Source organism: Schistocerca americana, chromosome 2 (assembly GCF_021461395.2).
Source record: "Schistocerca americana isolate TAMUIC-IGC-003095 chromosome 2, iqSchAmer2.1, whole genome shotgun sequence".
NCBI lineage: Eukaryota > Metazoa > Arthropoda > Insecta > Orthoptera > Acrididae > Schistocerca > Schistocerca americana.
Window position 1 is genome coordinate 205290197 of NC_060120.1, and position 18582 is coordinate 205308778.

Genomic DNA, 18582 nt, shown 5'->3' on the forward strand with positions numbered 1-18582 from the left:
CACGAACGCTGGTCCAACTGAGGCGCCAGGTGGAAATGGCATGGCAAGCCGTTCCACAGGACTACATCCAGCATCTCTACGATCGTCTCCATGGGAGAATAGCAGCCTGCATTGCTGCGAAAGGCGGATATACACTGTACTAGTGCCGACATTGTGCATGCTCTGTTGCCTGTGTCTATGTGCCTGTGGTTCTGTCAGTGTGATCATGTGATGTATCTGACCCCAGGAACGTGTCAATAAAGTTTCCCCTTCCTGGGACAATGAATTCACGGTGTTCTTATTTCAATTTCCAGGAGTGTAGAATGTTATATTAGCAGCGGAAAAGAGCGAAATCTACGCTTGGTATGTAAAGATCAAACCATTGCTTGTATCTTGTTTTTTTTTGCGGTAGGAAACGAATGATACAGTGCTAGTTGTAGTTAAGAGATGCTGTAAAATCGTTTTCGCGGATAATACTGAGTCAGGTGCCAGTTCTTTTTATACGAAGAGTGGAGCTGAACGAAAAATGTACCGCGTGTCTGCTGCTCAGGTGCGTTACCGACAATTATCGCACAGTGTCTCAAGGTTGGATACGATATTGTTGACAGGACGACACCAGCAGAGAAGTGACAATAGTAAGATGAATTTAATATCGATCCAGTGACCTTAAAACACGATTAGCGTTACCAGCTGCTAGTGTGAAGGTCCCTAGTTCGATTGACATTGACCACACCGGACTTTTCTTCGGTGGGAAATTGTGGTGCAAGATCCAGCACCGCACCTCATTAGTGCAAAAACAAGAAGCGGTTTGATTAAATATGTGTGTGTGTGTGTGCGTGTGCGTGTGTGTGCGTGTGTGGTGGACCAGCTTTACGACACGCTCTCAATCACTTTTCTTCCAACAAATTGCATAAAATGTACTACGTGTAGTAAATTCAGCCTGTAGCACTTAGTCTAGTATCGATTACGTCTCTTTTTGGCCTTCATGTTTCCTGTAATACTGTAATATCGGTGTTACGTACATTCTTTGACGTGAAAAATAGTTAAATAATTTTCCTTATTCCATAACTTCATGTAACCAGAATTAATTTTGTAAATGTCCTTTTTTTAAACTACGTTCTTTCGTGGTATAAATGCGTTAAATTATGATATGAATAACTACTTCATGCGTAGGAACTGTAAGACTGTATGACATGTAAAAACTGGAGGGGCTTCCCTTCGCAACGAAAAGTCTTAGACGATAGTGCAAAAGGTGGTTTGACTCGAAGTAGTGCAGGAAGTCTTTGTGGCATATGTAGTCAGCATTCAACAAGCTAACGTCTTCAGTGCTTACCGAGGCAAGAATTATAGCATGAGTGGAACAATTATGCCTCGAATGTGAATTACTATTTGTGATCATGCCGTCTCATCTGTTGATTTGCTCTGAAACTTTAAATTCGAACACCAGCAAGACGTTTCACAGAGCATATAACATCAACAGTCATGATCGGATCTTCGGATTTCTTTCGATGCCTGTAGTGTAACTTGTCTGTGTATGTAAATGTGAATAAATCGTCTGTGTGTAGCGTAATTTTAACATGTTGTATGAAATTGTCTTTTAAATAGATACTGGTTAACTATTTTTATCACGGGTCTTCTTAGAATCCTTTAAACTGTAAAAATGTTAACACTGACTTAATACACCCAATATTTCGGGGTGCTAAATAACTGATCGTAAGTATTTTCTTTTTTTTTTCATTCTTGAAGTTATGTTAACGTAGGGGTACGTTATTGCACACCAAAGCAGAAACAAAATACGAAAGTTATCTCTTTTGGTCTCAGGGTTTGAAACTGCAGCATTCTATACATATATTGGTAACACACTGATTTGTTAATTTTAACTGCGTGAAGTATATTTAGTTATAGTTTTATCTGTAATGGCTCCTGCGTGAAAAATAACGTGCTCGACATTAGTGGTACAGTACGGCAAAATTTGATTCAGAAAATGAAAATAATAACGGAGATGCTATACTACTTTCATAAATGTATAAAATAAATAAGTGTTGTCAGTAATATCTGGGCTAGAAGCGCCGTAATTACCAAAAATAGCTGTACCGACCGTAACGGCGGACAACAATGGGGTAAGATCGTAACTAAAAAACCTTTCAATAACTGCAGGAAAGGACACAATTCTCCTATAAATAAAAATGTTTCAATAGTAACAAATATCATTTTGTATTCTGAAAACGATTTAGATAAATCAACAATTATTACACTTATTACAGACCTCTTATGTGAAAGGCAGGAAGAGGACGTCTTGCTAGGTCAGCGATAAAACTCGAAAAGGTACAGTGTCTTCTCTTTTACCAGACAAATGAAAGTTATCAGAGTATATATTGTCTTCTTTAATCATTGTCTACGCAGATATTGTCTTTGTCCTTTTCGCTCGATGCTCTGCACATGACAAAAATCAATGTTTTCCACATATTACACAAAAAATATTAAGTCCTTTTCTGAAGTATATTCACAGGGAAAAATGTGCCACAGAAGAGCGAGCGCCACGGCAACTACGGGCAGTTCAAGTAAAGTTTAGTACTGCACATATACGCATGGACCAGGAATTTCCTGAACTTTCGAATGATAAGTGATCTATCTTGGACTGTGTATCGTGAACACTGATAATCCTAAATCAGTTACCTTTATATGGTCCTTTTCCTGTTACGGAGATATTCGGAGTTCCTTTCAAAGTTTGTGAACTATGTAATCAATATTGTTCAAAAGTGCTGTTTAAGTTCGTAGAACTATAATTTTCTTTATTGGCTAGTTAACTCTCTCTATAAAGTGCCTCACGTGGCATAGTTAAAGTACAACAAAGAAATAAATATTAAAAAGTGTTTTTTTAAGTGGCTAACTTGAATTATTATTAAAATGACTGTGCGGTACTTAAATTTGTCACTGTAAAACAGTGGTTACAAAACCAAGTATAGACCATAATTTACTTAAAATTATTTTGCCTAATTAGGCTTGCGACCATCTCTGATTGTCATAGTTCAGCTTCCAACGGCAATACTGTTGATTCGATTCAAACTAGAATATCTGTTGCATCCGTTCAAAACGTAACACTTCAAGTGACAAAACACAGCCCGATTAATTTCCATTAGTACACGATCACGGTCAAACTTAAATCCCTGTCGAAGTAGTAACACTTTAGAGGACTTGCTCTTATAGTAATAACCTATAGTATAAGCTAACGCTACGTTTTTATGAGTTACACAAGGAAACACAGACTGGATTTAGAATACTTCGCACACACGCACCACCACTGATTCTTTGTTTTGGCCCATTTTCCTGGAAGCTCTTATCACAAAGACATACCTGCAAAACAGAAATGACAAGAGAGCTTTTATATAAAGATACGTCACAATACAAAGACCAGACATGATTTATTATCTCTCACCGTGGATTCCGGATGCCAACACAGTTGGAATCTAATTTCACTTATCACAGACACACATGATAGTTTTATATAAAGTCAAGCCAGCAAAACTGCCTGACGAAGTAGCGCCACTTCTACGTCTCTGCTGGAAGGTTTGTTTCATTTTCAATCTATTGTTTCGTAATCTGGTTATCAAAATAATAATCATAAAGAGTTTATTTAGACTGCGGTAATTCCATAGCTTTAGCCCTTAAGTCATTTAACCTACCACTCACCATGTTGGCAAAACTTTGACTTTTTAAATGTAAGAAAGAACCCTACGGTCTCAATGGTGATAAGTCAAAAATTCAATAAATAAATTTTAGAAGTTGTTAAATAAATCGTAAAATAAGGAGTATTTGACATGAATATTGTTCGTTTTGGTTTCTAATGCAATCAGAGCGCACGTATCATATAAAGGACGAAAAATGCGTGTGAAATTCATAATATTATGAGAAATTTGCTATACTGTAATTACCAGTACCCCGGCAAATCACAGTGTTAAGACTTGAAGTGTTATTCATCACAACAAGGCACAGTACATGTTCCTTTTAAGATTTGTTATAAAAACTGAAACGCTCATTGCAGTTTTGCACCGGTTTAACCGTCCTTGAACAATATTTACCATGCAAGGAAACATTTAGCATTCTGATAATGAGTAAGTTGTAAAAGTAAGTAATAATAAACTTATGAATTTATTCTGCGTCTGAGTCAACTCTAATATTAAATACCAGTTTCGCAGTGTGCCCTCAAACACTACACACACACACACACTTATCAGTCGGTTGCTTTCTGATGATTACCACGCCAGCAATACAACACAACACTAACAATGTTAATAAATGTACTTTTACATTTTCGCCGGTAAACATCGTGAAATATTCTCGAAATGGAGTAACTTACTCAGGGTGATTCATAAGTAAGGGCCCACCCTTCTAAAGCAAAACAACTGGATAACCAGAAATTTAAAGTGGTATGAGATAAGAGAGGGGGAAAAACGTGCAAAGCTGTTACCAACATGGTGACCAATTTGAAAGCATCCATCATGGACGCAACTCGTAATTTCACAGAGGAAACGGTGTCATGTGATAAGTCATGCAGATTTATGCAACATTTTTCTTTCGCGTGATATTCCTTTATATAAACTGAAAATTCGGCGCTCAGAAACATTTTAAAAAGTACACTAATTTTGAAACATCAGAAAAATCAGTATTAACAAAGACCAGAGTAGACTGTGAAAATAAAATAAAAACTTGGGTAAGAATTGACGAATCACCGGACTCTAGCGTTAGGAAAGTGGGAAATGTTGTACGTGTGCTACAAAATGATAAAATAGTTTCCAATTGGTGTTTTCTATTAGCCTGTAAAGAAATATCGGGATCGAATAACAGCTCGCTTATTCAATGAATCCCAGCGGCTTTGTGCTCGAATGAGATGAAATTTGTTTTACTCTTACTTACGGATGCTGATCCACGTATGAAGAAGGCAGTGGAAAGCTTTTCTGTAAGCTTACCGTACATGATAGACGTAACTTGTGTAGGACGTAGTTCAGACAGAGTTATGTGAGCAGATAGGTACTTTGTTTTGCTAAGTGGACAAATCGGGCGCTCGCAAATGGCGAAAAGGTGTGTGTGAAAGCGCCAACATGAAGTGATATGTTCAGAGCCAGAAATACACATTTTGCTCTTCTACCTGGACCTATAGTCATTCGTTGAGGGACACGGTTGGAAGCAGGAGTGTATTATGCAAAACATTTTGAAATCGGTGATCGAAGAACTAAATGAGGATGATGCTTCTTCAACTGAAATTTTTCAGAACGTATTCAACGACAGTACACTAAAAATGAATTATCTTACACATATGAAAATTTGTGTTTTTGTTTCACTCTATAAAAAAGAGAAAGAAAGATCAACTAGCTTGTTAACTGTGACAGGTAATGAAGTGCACAAGATTGAGGAAGAAATTAATTGGCTCAAAAGTGGAAACTATTGAACTGGAGTTTAAAAGTGTGCTCCAACAAAATCATGGTTTTCATACAATGTGTAAAATTGCTGAAAGTTTTGGAAGGGGAAGTAGACGTTGGTGAAATCGAAAATGCGCGTGCCAGTGAATTTCTTTTGCTGTAATATACAAGACTATTACCCTTGTAATGCAAAACGTCGAGAAAATGTTTCGTGGTTCACTGCAATAACAAGTTGTTTCAATCCACCACTACGTCAGCTTGATGGATAAGTGATCTTTTAACGTAAGTGATTACATTTCTGCAACATTGAAACAAAATGTTTTTGCATCTTTATGCATGTTTTTTATATTTTTTCCAGATAAAAAAACGAGATATATCAAAGTTCTTTAGCACATACAACTTCGTTCTCTAGTGATAGCACACACACGTGTGGCTCGGTGGTTCACCCGATGCGGTAGCTCAGCGTGTTCGATCAAGGGGGTAGACACCTTCTAAAACAAAATAATGAGTGATGATCTCATCTAGAAAGTAAGAAAGGTATCTTGCGAAATCCGTAAAGGACCGCAGACGACAGAACGAAGAAGAAACAGATCGAAAGAAATAGCACACACACAAAAGTAGTAATGGTATAGTGTAAGACTACAAATCCAAAGATCTGGCAATGTTTTTTGATGTAAGAAATGTCGAATTGCACTTAAACTGTAGGTCCCCCTAGGAAAACTGACTAGGTAAGTTAAGTTCGAAGATCGGAGGAAGGCAACAGCATACGACTTTCAGCAGGACCACATCTAGTAAAGCACTGTTCAAAGCCACAGTATCTTCGGGTTGATGAATGATTTACTTTACTTTTTAACACATGAAGGCGACAGAAAGTTGTAGACCTGTCGTCCATCAGAATTTTGCCACGGCTAACACCACTCTGCTATTCATTGTTAAAATCGTCGAGTAGATCTGTCGGACACGAATCTAAGTTTTCGAACTCCTACAGAAATTCTACCAATCTCCACACTTGTCGAGATAGGCACACCATTCATAAGCGCTCGTCTTGACTCACCGACCTCTCGAAGCGCACTGACCCAGCCCAACATGGCCACTGCCCTCACACAGCCTCGATCTGTCGCAGAAAAACCTACAAAATTACACACGTACTGTACATATTACGATACAAACTGCACATCTAAACACTTTACTTGATATCACTGGCGCACTAACTCCTTCATGACAGTTTTTACGAAGTGCTTGGTTTTTTGGGATATAGGAATCTGATTCGGTGAAATTTTAAACCTTAGTAAAATTAAATCTCAGAACATAGCTGTTGTTGTCTATTATGTAAAAGTGCCCCAACCTTTTTGTTTAGCCATTTATTTTGAACGAAAATGCGGTTTTTAACCCTCGCAATCAACTATATTTGTACTACCGAAACAGAAAATCTGAAGTTAATTCCGCAGTAGTATTGTTCAAGAGCTACCAGCGCACATTTTGTTCGTTAAGATATTAAGAACTTTGAGGCGTTTGGAACTTATTAACTTTTAAATGTAATAAATATACTCATAATTTCCATTGACCACATCTAAAGTACTATCTACGTCTAAACCCACATAAGTGCGCAGCAAGTCACCGCAAGGTGCATGATGAAGGGTACCTTGTGCCACTACTACTCATTACCTTTCGCGTCCCACTAGCAAATGGAGCGAGGGAGAAGCGACTGCCTATATGCCTCTGTACGAGTCCTAATGTCTCTTACATTGCCTTCACGGTTCTTCCGGGAAATGTTTTTTGGCGGCAGCAGAATCATTCTCTAATCGGCCGCAAATGATATATGACCTCAGCTCCAGGCCACATGCTGACCTGCAATGTCCACTCGACTTGGGGAGAACCAATCGCAGTAACCCTTGAGACACCTGACAACGAGCTACTTTGTGGCCGGATACTCTGCCAATAGCACAGGCTCAGGTGTAGTCTGCTGGTCAGATTGAGAACACCACTTGTTACGAGTACCTCCTCGCGCGCTGTGCTGACCTCTGTCCAGACTCGCGCTGGTGATCACAGGGTTGCCGTGAGAAGTGGCACGTTGGTCCAGACACTGGACTCTTTTTCATAGTGAACGCGTTTGCAGTCCCTGTCTAACTACTCTGATGTATTATTTCAGTCGTTTACATAGGTCACTTCAGCTGAATGTCAAGATGAGCCGCTGAACAAGACTACAATCGACTTACTACCAATCTGAACCAATGCTCCATCCCGAATGATTTGGACACTGACGGGAAGTTATTGCGTTTCCTCTCCTTGGATTAATTTTTCCCTGTTTCGAGGCTATATCTGATTGCATTGGGATAACTTCACCGATCATTCTTACAGGACTTGAGCTCGCACACGTCGCAGCGACATGGACAAGCCAGGACTGTTCAGCTGCGCTGGAACGCCATATAGAGCGCTGGCCGACGCTCAGATTGCAGAGCTCTGGTCCGCCCTCAGCTGGCCCCAGGACCCACTGCCGGTGCTCGACGTTGGCTGCGGTCCTGGTGACGTCACTAAGAAGGTACCTCTTTCTGTAGTCTCATTGCAGTCCCTGATGTTTTCTGGGAAGTGTTATCACTATACTGGGTGTTTCAAAATTCCTATTGCAGACTTCTATGATATGTAAAGCGGACTTGGTAGATACAGTTTTGGAAAGGGATCCTCTCCGGAAATGTCCCGTTTGGATACAAAATCATTTTGAAGATTGAATTACTTTCAGCTATTAACACAGACTGTAAAGAGGGCGCCACCCTCAGTGTCTGTTGTAATTATGACATCACATTGTAATTATGGCATCCCATTAGAAACAGGCGAATGTGTTACAGAGGACGTAGGGTAGTTGCAATTGAAGACTGTTAGTCTCTTCCGCACACTGCGATGAATTTGGGTCTGTGATACCAAATCCTCAAGAGACAGCAATAAAACGATAAAAAATTGTTATTCCATACATTAAAGGAAATGAAGCACTTGAGAATAAAAATTAACTCGGAAACTACAATAATTAATGAGTGCTTAATTTGGGCATCAATTTCTTAATGGTGTCAGGGTGCTCGAGGGATAATAATTAGATGATGATGATGCATAATCACGGATGCGCCTTTCCCCGATTTTTGTGTTTGATTTAGTTACGTTATACAGGTTACTATCACCAGGTTTTTGTGCGAATTTGAATACTTCCATGTGAATGGATATACCTGCAAGGTGAAGCTGGCCATAACAAGATGCCAGTGTGTGGCGACTGAACTTTCCAGAGAGCTACTTCAGGAACTGCAGCAAAAGACACAGGTTGACCATAAAAATGTTGCCACTTTGGTCTGTCGACAACTTCCTTTGATAGCAGAAATTTTAAACTGCAATCAGTGACCCTCGCTGTTGGACCACCTTGGAGAGATCAACATGCATTTCCACATAACGTATAGTCAGACTCCGTACCACATGGACCTGCAGTATTTGTTGTAGCAGTTTGCCTGGTTGCTGGAGCATTTGTTCAAAGAAGGCGTCCTGATTTCGACTTGCAAACCATTTGAGCATGTAATAGCTACCACTAAATGCTGGACCACTATAAAAGATTCATTCGGTTTCAAAGCTCTATGTTTTCCAAAGTATTGCATGTAAAATATGACTGATGCAGGAATAGAACCGTAAATTCACCAAGATTGAATTTTTCACTCTACAAATGTTCTATGGGTGCCCCTCTGGTCTCACAACACAGTCATCACAGCAGCATTGATGTAAACACGGTCCTCAATGCACCCTCAAAGGAAAAAAGCCACGAGGTGTAAGGTCACGGGACCAGGGCGGCCAAGTGAGCAGAGCCACATCACCTTAGGTAGTGGCGAACATCGAAGCTTTCGTCTTGTTGGAAGATGGAATCAGCAATCAGCTGTGGAAACAACCACAGCTACAACATACCACCGTAAGTGGTACCCGTCATAGTTTCCTCACAGAAAAAAAAGGCCCATACAGCTTCGTCTGTGACATTGCACAGCAAACATTAACCTTCGGCGAATCTGGTACATGCGCCGGAATTTCATGATGATGCTCAGTGCCCCAGAAACTCACACTGTAGCGATTAACCTTTCCAGATAAAGGAAGGTTGCTTCGTCGCTGAATAACAGCTGGGAGGCGAAATGTTCATTCTCAAGTGCTTCCTTCACTGTGATGCAAAATTGAAGGCGCCGGCCATAATGTTCCGGTCTTAAATCTTTCACGATCTGCAGACGCAATGGTTTGCAATGTAACCGCCTTCGCAAAATCTTCCATACAGTTTGCTGTGGTGTTCCAAGTTCGTGGCTTGCTCAGACCGTTGATTTTTTTAATTTTTTATTTTTTTGACTGTGTACGAAACTTTCCCTCACCCTCTCCCAATAAATGTATCTGTTCTCAGAGGCCCTAGTTCCACTGCGGCTAACGTTTCCTGGTAATTTACTTTTCTGTTCCAAGAATGAGATTTTCATACTGCACCTGAGTGTGTGCTGATACGAAACTTGGTCGACCAGCAGTTCCCGTTTACAGAGAGAACCAGTAGTACCCTGAAATTGTCGATACCAACGCATAATGCTCTGTTTGCATGGCGATTATTTTCTCTTATCACTTCTGAATGGACGCTGTACTTTTGTAATAGATAAACATCTCGCATATTCCAACCTACAAAAGCTCTTTTCTTGCCGCCATTTTGTCAATGTACTGAACTCGTATCTCACCTGGCGGACACAATGCAAAATCGGTGAGTTTACCGTTCTGTTTCTACATCAATTGCATTTTCACTATTCTGCTGCTATCGTACCATCATTTGAGAGAACATCTCCTGTGGCGGCTCGTGAGTATACATTTTGGGCGTTCACAAGTTTTCAGATTCTGATAAATTCGAGAGTGTGAAATTAATAGCGTCTGCTATATAACAGTTATGCTTATCAACAAGTTTATGCAACTAGAGCCACTGCCAATAATAATAAAAACACTATCAATAATAATAAAAACAGTAATGATAATAAGAATTATTATAATATGCATATCTTTACCGAAAAAAGAAAGAATTGTTTTGTGGAATCTTGTTATTTTGTACATAATTAAGTACAGTCTAGGGCAGTAACGAAATAATGTGTAAGCTTTCGTAGTTCTCCATTTCACGTTATTTTGTTAATTGAAGTTTTCGTGCCTTTCCAACTTTCGAACAAATGTACAAGATTCCTAACAGATGTAGTAGTTCACGAATTTACTTCCGGTCTGAAAATCAGATATTCTTACGCTGCATACACACAACAACTCGTGCTAACCGTACACTTCCTTGTTACATGTACGCTTGTAGTCATGCTTATTTGATTTCGTCACTCTCCCAATAAAAGTATCTGTTCCCAGAGGCCCTAGTTCCACTGCGGCTAACTTTTCCTGGTAATTTACTTTTCTGTTCCCAGAATGAGATTTTCACTCTGCGCCTAAGTGTGTGCTGATATGAAACTTCTTAGCAGATGAAATCTGTGCACCGGACCAAGACTCGAACTCGGCATCTTTGCCTTTCGTGGTTAAGTGCACTATCGACTGAGATATCCAAGCACGACTCACGGCTCGTCCTCACTGTTTTACGTTTCTGTTAGCATTTAAAACAGATGCAACATAGTTCTTGTTTACACTACACATGAAAGCCGATTCCTGCACAGTAAACATGTGACTCCAAACACAAAGTACCGTTTGTGGAAATGATTAAACTTAAGTAGTAATGTGTGTCAGCATGGTCACTTGACTAGAATACAAATGAGGTACAATACAATACAATGTGGGCCTACAGCACATATAAATCTGACTCACCATAAGATCAACAGCTTTCAGAAGCAAGAGTAAATGCCACAAAATTCACAACCGACAGTGCCGTGTTTTAGACCCATATGATTCTCACCGCCTCAAATGGATTATTGTGTGATGAAATTCATAATTGAATACACTGTAAGTCATTCAGAAACCCACAAAATACACTCCTGGAAATTGAAATAAGAACACCGTGAATTCATTGTCCCAGGAAGGGGAAACTTTATTGACACATTCCTGGGGTCAGATACATCACATGCTCACACTGACAGAACCACAGGCACATAGACACAGGCAACAGAGCATGCACAATGTCGGCACTAGTACAGTGTATATCCACCTTTCGCAGCAATGCAGGCTGCTATTCTCCCATGGAGACGATCGCAGAGATGCAGGATGTAGTCCTGTGGAACGGCTTGCCATGCCATTTCCACCTGGCGCCTCAGTTGGACCAGCGTTCGTGCTGGACGTGCAGACCGCGTGAGACGACGCTTCATCCAGTCCCAAACATGCTCAATGGGGGACAGATCCGGATATCTTGCTGGCCAGGGTAGTTGACTTACACCTTCTAGAGGACGTTGGGTGGCACGGGATACATGCGGACGTGCATTGTCCTGTTGGAACAGCAAGTTCCCTTGCCGGTCTAGGAATGGTAGAACGATGGGTTCGATGACGGTTTGGATGTACCGTGCACTATTCAGTGTCCCCTCGACGATCACCAGTGGTGTACGGCCAGTGTAGGAGATCGCTCCCCACACCATGATGCTGGGTGTTGGCCCTGTGTGCCTCGGTCGTATGCAGTCCTCATTGTGGCGCTCACCTGCACGGCGCCAAACACGCATACGACCATCATTGGCACCAAGGCAGAAGCGACTCTCATCGCTGAAGACGACACGTCTCCATTCGTCCCTCCATTCACGCCTGTCGCGACACCGCTGGAGGCGGGCTGCACGATGTTGGGGCGTGAGCGGAAGACGGCCTAACGGTGTGCCGGACCGTAGCCCAGCTTCATGGAGACGGTTGCGAATGGTCCTCGCCGATACCCCAGGAGCAACAGTGTCCCTAATTTGCTGGGAAGTGGCGGTGCGGTCCCCTACGGCACTGCGTAGGATCCTACGGTCTTGGCGTGCATCCGTGCGTCGCTGCGGTCCGGTCCCAGGTCGACGGGCACGTGCACCTTCCGCCGACCACTGGCGTCAACATCGATGTACTGTGGAGACCTCACGCCCCACGTGTTGAGCAATTCGGCGGTACGTCCACCCGGCCTCCCGCATGCCCACTATACGCCCTCGCTCAAAGTCCGTCAACTGCACATACGGTTCATGTCCACGCTGTTGCGGCATGCTACCAGTGTTAAAGACTGCGATGGAGCTCCGTATGCCACGGCAAACCGGCTGACACTGACGGCGGCGGTGCACAAATGCTGCGCAGCTAGCGCCATTCGACGGCCAACACCGCGGTTCCTGGTGTATCCGCTGTGCCGTGCGTGTGATCATTGCTTGTACAGCCCTCTCGCAGTGTCCGGAGCAAGTATGGTGGGTCTGACACACCGGTGTCAATGTGTTCTTTTTTCCATTTCCAGGAGTGTAGGTTTGCTGCCAGTACGATTATAACATATAATGGCGTGTATTCTAATTTTACTACAGTATGTAGTGAATGAAATAGCATATCTGAGAAATGTGCTAACATTTATAATCCGTTCATCATAAGAATAAACCTGATGTAAACATTGCAGAACGTATTCCTCCTTTGCTGGAACTTCATTGGATTTCAGTTTTACGTGGGGCTGCGGCCAAGCTGTCTTGAGTACTGTCAAGTACGACAGTAAGGGTACGTTTTGTGCTATGCGTTACGCGCACATCGACTTAGCGGTAATACGGAACAACAGCTTTACCGGCGCATTTTACTTGGACAGCACTGGCCGGTCAGCTGGTACAGTTAGCCTGCAGTGACGTGGCTAGTTGCAGTTCACACGTAAAAAGAGACGAGCAGAGGAGCAATACAGCTTCGAATGTCAATTTATTTTTAATCAGAATGAAATAATACACTGGAAATCTCCCACAATACGCTTCTTAGACGACTAGACGAAAACCACAACCTGTTATCGTTTTTAGCTAACGTACTACTGTAATTAAAAACAGGAATGATGAAAGTGCCTGACTTATCCACAGGGTAATTTTTCTGCATAAGCTGTGTATAGCGTATGAGAGTATTGAAGGATTTCATCGTATAGTTAAATATCGAGGCCACAGAAGGCATTAATTACAGTCAGTAGGCTGGTAATCTCTTAGCTCCTTCCTTATCTGAATCCGAGAAATAAATTTCAGTTCCGGAAGTGTCGCGTGCTACGTTGATAACGAGCCTATCAACAACGGAATCCACGAAGCCAACTAGGCGCAGCATTTTCTTTCCTTCTTTTACGACTAGCCGAGCCGTTCTATATACCGCAAGCGTTCGGCAGTGACGTGTGAAAAAGCTGCTTGCGTTAGTTCCAGCACGTGTGGCAGCTTTGTTACTTCTCGGGCAAAATCCCGCAGCTTGGCTCCAGATCAGTTCCGTTGGGTTAATATTGTAATGGTACAGTAGCAAATGCAAAAAATGCATTTGTATTATGTGTTCGATGCTGTACAAATGACTGTTTTTCTCATTTCTACGATACTTACGTATGTCTGTGGTATAAAACGATGGACATAGTCCAGATAAAGAGGATTTGGTTTTTTTCATTATTACCTTAAAAATTAAATTATGTTTTCTTAATTCAAACAACTTTTATGAATAGTCTTTCATAAAACATCGATAATTAAGAATTTGTATTTGAAATGGAAACGCTAATTCGCGTCCAATATGTAACTAGAAACAAGGAGACGTGCATTCTTCATAAAAAATGATGATGAGTTTTATAATTACGAGATGTAGGTATTTCAAAATAAACGAGAAAAAATTAGTGTCGGGGAGATTTGAAACACCACACTAATAACATCTTTGGTTCATATTCCAATTCGCTACCGACTGCAGGGTATACAACGCTGGGAAAACTTCAAAGCCGATTATCTCCGTAAATTTATGAAAAGCATTAAGAACAATCTATTTATCAGTACTTTTTAACCGTGTTGCACGCGTGTGTTTCACTACGGAACAGAAAGCAGCCTTGGCCAATTTCAAACTGCGCATTAAGGCTGGGAGCACACAGGTACAGCATTTCACCTGAAGCAAAATGTTGCGCAACGTTTTGCTGCAAGCGTTTTGCTTCTTTGCTACTCCAGTGTGCGGGAGGTAATATTTTGTTTCAAGCAACAGTACATAATATTGTTTGTATTGTTCTCCTCCAGTAGTGGCGCAATTAACATGTGTGACGAGGAAGTCGACATAGCTATTGCTTTATGGCAGTTTTTGCAAATGCTGGACTCAAATGAAAGGAAACATTGGGTTCACCTGATCAGTCAGAGGAGAGACATTAAGTCTTTCCTCTCAGAACTGAAATTAGATCCGGGAAAATTTTACAGTTATTGTAGAATGAGTGTCAATAGTTTTGAAGTGTTGTTGGAACTCGTCGGAGACAAAATTTCCAAAAAGGACACTAGTTGGATGGAGAACGACTGTTAATAACTTTAAGGTAAGTTTAATTTACTGCAGTTACGATTCAAACGGTTATGTAAAATGTGCAGTTATCACAGTGGTTACCTACGACACTTGATGAACTTCGTAAGTGCCGTAATTAGCCTCATAATAACTTTATAATTAAAATTTATAGTTATACAGGGTGATTCAAAAAGAATACCACAGCTTTAGGAATTTAAAACTCTGCATCGACAAAAGGCAGAGCTAAGCACTATCTGTCGGCGAGTTAAGGGAGCTATAAAGTTTCATTTAGTTGTACATTTGTTCGCTTGAGGGGCTGTTGACTAGGCTTCAGCGTCAGTTGATGCTAAGATGGCGACTGCTCAACAGAAAGCTTTTTGTGTTATTGAGTACGGCAGAAGTGAATCGACGACAGTTGTTCAGCGTGCATTTCGAACGAAGTATGGTGTTAAACCTCCTGATAGGTGGTGTATTAAACGTTGGTATAAACAGTTTACAGAGAATGGGTGTTTGTGCAAAGGGAAAAGTTCTGGACGGCCGAGAACGAGTGACGAAAATGTAGCACGCATCCAGCAAGCATTTGTTCGCAGCCCAGGAAAATCGACTCGCAGAGCTAGCAGAGAGCTGCAAATTCCACAATCAACTGTATGGAGAGTCCTACGAAAAAGGTTGGTTATGAAACCTTATCGTCTGAAATTGGTTCAAGCACTGTCTGCAGCTGATAAGATTAAAAGAATCGATTTCTGTGATTTTATCCTTGCTCAAATGGAAACAGATGAATCTTTCGTTTCAAAGATTGTGTTTAGTGATGAAGCAACTTTCCACACTAACGGGAAAGTCAACCGTCACAATGTCTGTATATGGGGCACTGAGAATCCGCGGGAAACAACTCAGTATGAACGTGACTCGCCTAAGGTGAACGTTTTCTGTGCCATTTCAGCCAATGAAGTTTTTGCTCCCTTTTTCTTGGAAGGTGCTACTGTAACTGGACTACAGTATCTGGAGATGTTAGAGAATTGGCTGTTCCCTCAGCTCGAACAAGAAGCACAACAATTCATATTTCAGCAGGATGGAGCGCCACCACATTGGCACTTATCTGTCCATAACTACCTGAACGTCAACTACCCGAGGCGATGGATCGGCCGCCAGGCAGCCCGTGACAGAGCACTTCATCACTGGCCTCCAAGAACCCCTGATCTTACCCCCTGCGATTTTTTCTTGTGGGGTTATGTTAAGGATATGGTGTTTCGGCCACCTCTCCCAGCCACCATTGATGATTTGAAACGAGAAATAACAGCAGCTATCCAAACTGTTACGCCTGATATGCTACAGAGAGTGTGGAACGAGTTGGAGTATCGGGTTGATATTGCTCGTGTGTCTGGAGGGGGCCATATTGAACATCTCTGAACTTGTTTTTGAGTGAAAAAAAACTTTTTAAATACTCTTTGTAATGATGTATAACAGGAGGTTATATTATGTTTCTTTCATTAAATACACATTTTTAAAGTTGCGGTATTCTTTTTGAATCACCCTGTATTTTGTAATGTGGAACAGCTATACCAGTGGTTCTCAACCTTTTTACTGCTGAGGACCACTTCTTACCCTTCAGAATCCGAGGCGGACCACATACAATATTTCGTTTTTAAATAAGTAAATAGAATATTTTTTTTCTTTTTGGCAGCAATTCACAGTTCATATATGAACAGAAATGGGACATCCATATAAAATCAGTGGGCTATTTCGTCTTTTAAATTTGTTTCTCTTCTGCATTTATCAAGAAAATAGTTGAATTTATTTTGTATATTTTTGTTTCTATATGTTGCTCATATTGTAATATGATGGTACATAAATTCAAGTCTTTAGGCTTAAATATCATGCTCATAGAACATAATAAATAAGCACTGCTTATTTATACAATCACACATGTCATTAGGTGAAACGAAACGAAACCATAAGTTTTATTAACATATTTTATTAATTGTTGTTGTTGTTGTGGTCTTCAGTCCTGAGACTGGTTTGATGCAGCTCTCCATGTGCAAGCTTCTTCTTCTCCCAGTACTTATTGTATCCTACATCCCTCTGAATCTGCTTAGTGTATTCATCTCTTGGTCTCCCTCTATGAGTTTTACCCTCCACGCTGCCCTCCAATGCTAAATTTGTGATCCCTTGATGCCTCAGAACATGTCCTACCAACTGGTCCCTTCTTCTTGTCACGTTGTGCCACAAACTCCTCGTCTCCCCAATTCAGTTCAATACCTCCTCATTAGTTATGTGATCTACCCATCTAATCTTCAGCATTCTTCTGTAGCACCACATTTCGAAAGCTTCTATTCTCTTCTTGTCCAAACTACACTCCTGGAAATGGAAAAAAGAACACATTGACACCGGTGTGTCAGACCCACCATACTTGCTCCGGACACTGCGAGAGGGCTGTACAAGCAATGATCACACGCACGGCACAGCGGACACACCAGGAACCGCGGTGTTGGCCGTCGAATGGCGCTAGCTGCGCAGCATTTGTGCACCGCCGCCGTCAGTGTCAGCCAGTTTGCCGTGGCATACGGAGCTCCATCGCAGTCTTTAACACTGGTAGCATGCCGCGACAGCGTGGACGTGAACCGTATGTGCAGTTGACGTACTTTGAGCGAGGGCGTATAGTGGGCATGCGGGAGGCCGGGTGGACGTACCGCCGAATTGCTCAACACGTGGGGCGTGAGGTCTCCACAGTACATCGATGTTGTCGCCAGTGGTCGGCGGAAGGTGCACGTGCCCGTCGACCTGGGACTGGACCGCAGCGACGCACGGATGCACGCCAAGACCGTAGGATCCTACGCAGTGCCGTAGGGGACCGCACCGCCACTTCCCAGCAAATTAGGGACACTGTTGCTCCTGGGGTATCGGCGAGGACCATTCGCAACCGTCTCCATGAAGCTGGGCTACGGTCCCGCACACCGTTAGGCCGTCTTCCGCTCACGCCCCAACATCGTGCAGCCCGCCTCCAGTGGTGTCGCGACAGGCGTGAATGGAGGGACGAATGGAGACGTGTCGTCTTCAGCGATGAGAGTCGCTTCTGCCTTGGTGCCAATGATGGTCGTATGCGTGTTTGGCGCCGTGCAGGTGAGCGCCACAATCAGGACTGCATACGACCGAGGCACACACGGCCAACACTCGGCATCATGGTGTGGGGAGCGATCTCCTACACTGGCCGTACACCACTGGTGATCGTCGAGGGGACACTGAATAGTGCACGGTACATCCAAACCGTCATCGAACCCATCGTTCTACCATTCCTAGACCGGCAAGGGAACTTGCTGTTCCAACAGGACAATGCACGTCCGCATGTATCCCGTGCCACCCAACGTGCTCTAGATGGTGTAAGTCAACTACCCTGGCCAGCAAGATCTCCGGATCTGTCGCCCATTGAGCATGTTTGGGACTGGATGAAGCGTCGTCTCACGCGGTCTGCACGTCCAGCACGAACGCTGGTCCAACTGAGGCGCCAGGTGGAAATGGCATGGCAAGCCGTTCCACAGGACTACATCCAGCATCTCTACGATCGTCTCCATGGGAGAATAGCAGCCTGCATTGCTGCGAAAGGTGGATATACACTGTACTAGTGCCGACATTGTGCATGCTCTGTTGCCTGTGTCTATGTGCCTGTGGTTCTGTCAGTGTGATCATGTGATGTATCTGACCCCAGGAATGTGTCAATAAAGTTTCCCCTTCCTGCGACAATGAATTCACGGTGTTCTTATTTCAATTTCCGGGAGTGTATTTATCGTCCATG

At 42.4% G+C, this 18582-nt stretch overlaps 1 protein-coding gene across 1 annotated transcript in view; it reads left to right on the forward strand.

Moving 5' to 3' along the window:
- The first annotated feature begins 3524 nt into the window (after positions 1-3524).
- The window catches only part of LOC124596639 (juvenile hormone acid O-methyltransferase-like), a 39595-nt gene continuing 24537 nt past the window's right edge, over positions 3525-18582 (forward strand). Inside the window, exons 1-2 of the mRNA XM_047135867.1 lie at positions 3525-3546; positions 7755-7935. Coding sequence (XP_046991823.1) covers positions 7783-7935 — 153 coding nt within the window. The 5' untranslated portion in view covers positions 3525-3546; positions 7755-7782. The remainder of the gene's footprint in view (positions 3547-7754; positions 7936-18582) is intronic.